The sequence below is a fragment of the Macrobrachium rosenbergii genome, chromosome 30 (assembly GCF_040412425.1).
Source record: "Macrobrachium rosenbergii isolate ZJJX-2024 chromosome 30, ASM4041242v1, whole genome shotgun sequence".
Lineage (NCBI taxonomy): Eukaryota > Metazoa > Arthropoda > Malacostraca > Decapoda > Palaemonidae > Macrobrachium > Macrobrachium rosenbergii.
Window position 1 is genome coordinate 24,048,754 of NC_089770.1, and position 2,974 is coordinate 24,051,727.

Here is a 2,974-nt window from a genome sequence, read left to right on the forward strand (position 1 = left end):
TCCAGAAGCCACTGTGGCCAACCCGGACATTTTTGGATATGGTTTTTTTCTCTTCATGTTGAGTATCTCCATAGTTCAGACTATCGAATCCAGGTGGGGTGTGCATATATCATTCCCTTAGAGTAATTCCAAAAAGCATGTACTGCAGTCTACTTCAACTCCTCCGAGATGCACTAATGCTTTTAATATTTCACTTTCTTTTGCTGAGGCCAATTCTACTGCAAGTCTTCCTTGGCCTTCAGATGATACCTTAGGCTCTCAGCCAAAACACTTCACAATGTGTCTGTACACATTAAAAATATCGCAACTAGAATCTTCCAGATTAAAAGTCAAATATTTATCATATGAGGTTTCTTATATTCTTGGTCTTATTTCACATACATCTCTCGTCAATTTCCCTTTGCTTCGTGCTGGAGCATAGGGTTCCAGTGTAATTATGCTAGAAGGTTTCCTAGCCTTTTCCAAACAAAGGTTGTCAGAGGAGCTTGCAGTGGTTGTTAACTGTGCTGAAACAGTATCATCAGACCTGAAAACCTTGAAAAGATAGCATCAGCCTTTCATGGAATTCATTCTTCCACCAGTGGCACAAATGAGCGCTGATTCCCAAATGTCTGCCCCCCTACCTATGCCACAGGGATGGCACAACACAATTATGGTGGCCCAAGTGTAAGCCAAATCCGTTTGCTGGGACTGAGAGTATTACAAGAATCCAATCATTCCCACCCTAATCGTAGTATGGGGGAAACCAGAGAGAATGCCGAGAGTCCATCTCCAGAAACAAACCCCCCTAGGAATCTATGGCCCAGCCCCGCAGAATAGTTCCATCCTTGAGCTATCTATCTGATATCTCTCAGGTTCAAACATTATTGGTTAGTTGATGATCCTACCACAGTTCCCACTATTTAGCTTCTGATATAGACATAGTCCCAGTTATGATATCTTTTCCTATTTATCAGGTCCAATAAATTTTACCAGAGGTGGAAAGTTCCACAATACTTACTCCAGATATATGTTTGTTAATATATAGGACTCTCGGACTCGAACCCAGGAACAAATTACAGGGGTTCAAGAGCCCCCTCACCACGTCAAGGTGGCCCCATCTCGAGGGGGGGGGAAAGGTAAATGACATGAAACCATCCAAGTTAAAGGATTTAGACTTAATCCTCAATCCTAGCTAAAAGTCGAATTCCCTTGAACCAGGGGTTCCCAACCAGTAGCACATTTGTACTCTTCAGGGGGTACATGGACCTGAGAGAATAGCCATTACTGCACAATACATGGTGTAATCTGCATTGAGATTGTTGCACAGTGTTGCATATTTTTTTTTTAATTTCCTCATTTTAGTAAGCAAAGCTTTTACTTAAGTTACATCACAAGTAGGGTGAACACCACTATTATGGAACTTCCCCCGGCTGTAATCTGTACCTGTACTGGGCCTGAAATGATCAGGTATGGGACATATATACCAACTCGAGATCGTGGCAGGCAGCACGGTGATTCTGGCTTTAGTCACTTAGTCCTACAGACACTCAAACGACAAAGTTACTTGCCGCCAGCACTGTTGCCATAGCTTTGTTGTAAGAGTTACATAAAAGTTTACTACACATACAAGAAAAATAAATTAAAAGACAAGAATATCTGAAATTTATAAAAAAATAATATATATGCCATATAAATACCACATACATACAGTAGGCTTACCCACCTACCACTCTCTCTCTCTCTCTCTCTCTCTCTCTCTCTCTCTCTCTCACAAACATACACAATAATGCATGCATTAATAATATAGAATTTTTTTTATTTTGTTTTTGTTACCGGTATGTGTAGGTAATATTTTTATGGAACACTTCCTACAAAAAATTTAATTTTTTCTTTCTATCTTTCGGGAAGGTAAACTGACGAGCAAAAGAAGGAAATATTCCGAAACCCACTTACAGTTCGGGTTTACAGTGAACAATGGTATGGATATTCCACTGTGTGTGTACTTAGTCAAAAAACATTCGGAATTCAAAGACAAAGATCTTGCTTTTTTTCAAGTGTAAAGAAGCAATGATCACGAAACAACGACTGGCTCCAAGTGGTAGGTTTTTCCAACAAACCCGTGCAGCAGTGGAAGCATCTTATTAAGTTTCACTTATGATTGCCAAACAAAAGAAAGCTCATAGCACTGGGGAAGATCTTGTTCTTCCAGTTGTAAAAGAAATGAGATGCTGTGTCCTTGGAGATGAATCTGTAAAAAAGTTCAACTCTGTCACCCTGTCTATCAATACAGTCCAACGAAGAATTGAAGAAATGCCAGTAGATATTTCTCAGCAAGTGACTAGTGAGATTTCTATGTCTGAAACTGGGTTTGCAATTCAACTTGATGAGTCCACAGATGTGACAAACTGTGTTCAATTACTGATATTTGCTCGGTATTTAGGAAATGAAGGCATTAAGGAAGAGTTCTTGGTGAATGCAGCACTAGAGAAGCAGCAACTAAAGGAGAAGATATCTTCCAAATTGTAGATTCATTTTTCAAGCAACATAGCTTGAAGTCCTTCCTTTGTTTGCAGACAAGTCTGGTGGTCATGGCGATAACCGATAACATTATCAGAAGTTAAGTAATGCTTCACCTCTTTAATCTTACGATCTTTTCTCTGTTTTTGTATGCCCTGAATCATGAAATTGGGTACATTAAGATTTCTATAAACTTTCCCTTCCATATTTGATATTATCTTGATCTTGCTGCTTGTATTGAAAATAGCTTTTGACGTTACTTCACCTCCACTATGAGTCAGGAGGTTGCAATCATTCAAGTCGATGACGTTTCCACATCTTCCATTGAAGCTGGTCCTTTCTGGGTTAAAAATATAAATATTGTCCTCCATACTGACGACTGTTGTTTGTATTGGGTCGACTTCCTTACAGTTGCATGATCAAATATCCTGATCATGCTGCAATGCATAAAAACATGATTGTTTTGGTCTGTGCA

At 39.4% G+C, this 2,974-nt stretch overlaps 1 protein-coding gene across 1 annotated transcript; it reads left to right on the plus strand.

Annotated features, from left to right (window-relative positions):
* Nucleotides 1-2,136: 2,136 nt before the first annotated feature.
* LOC136854843 (protein FAM200C-like) lies at nt 2,137-2,508 on the plus strand. Its single transcript, XM_067131378.1, has one exon. The coding sequence runs from the start codon at nt 2,137-2,139 to the stop codon at nt 2,506-2,508; it is 372 nt and encodes a 123-aa protein (XP_066987479.1).
* The last annotated feature ends 466 nt before the right edge of the window (nt 2,509-2,974 follow it).

Coding starts and splice junctions, on each gene's coding strand:
- LOC136854843 (XM_067131378.1), top strand. CDS start 2,137: ATGATTGCCAAACAAAAGAAAGCTCATAGCACTGGGGAAGATCTTGTT.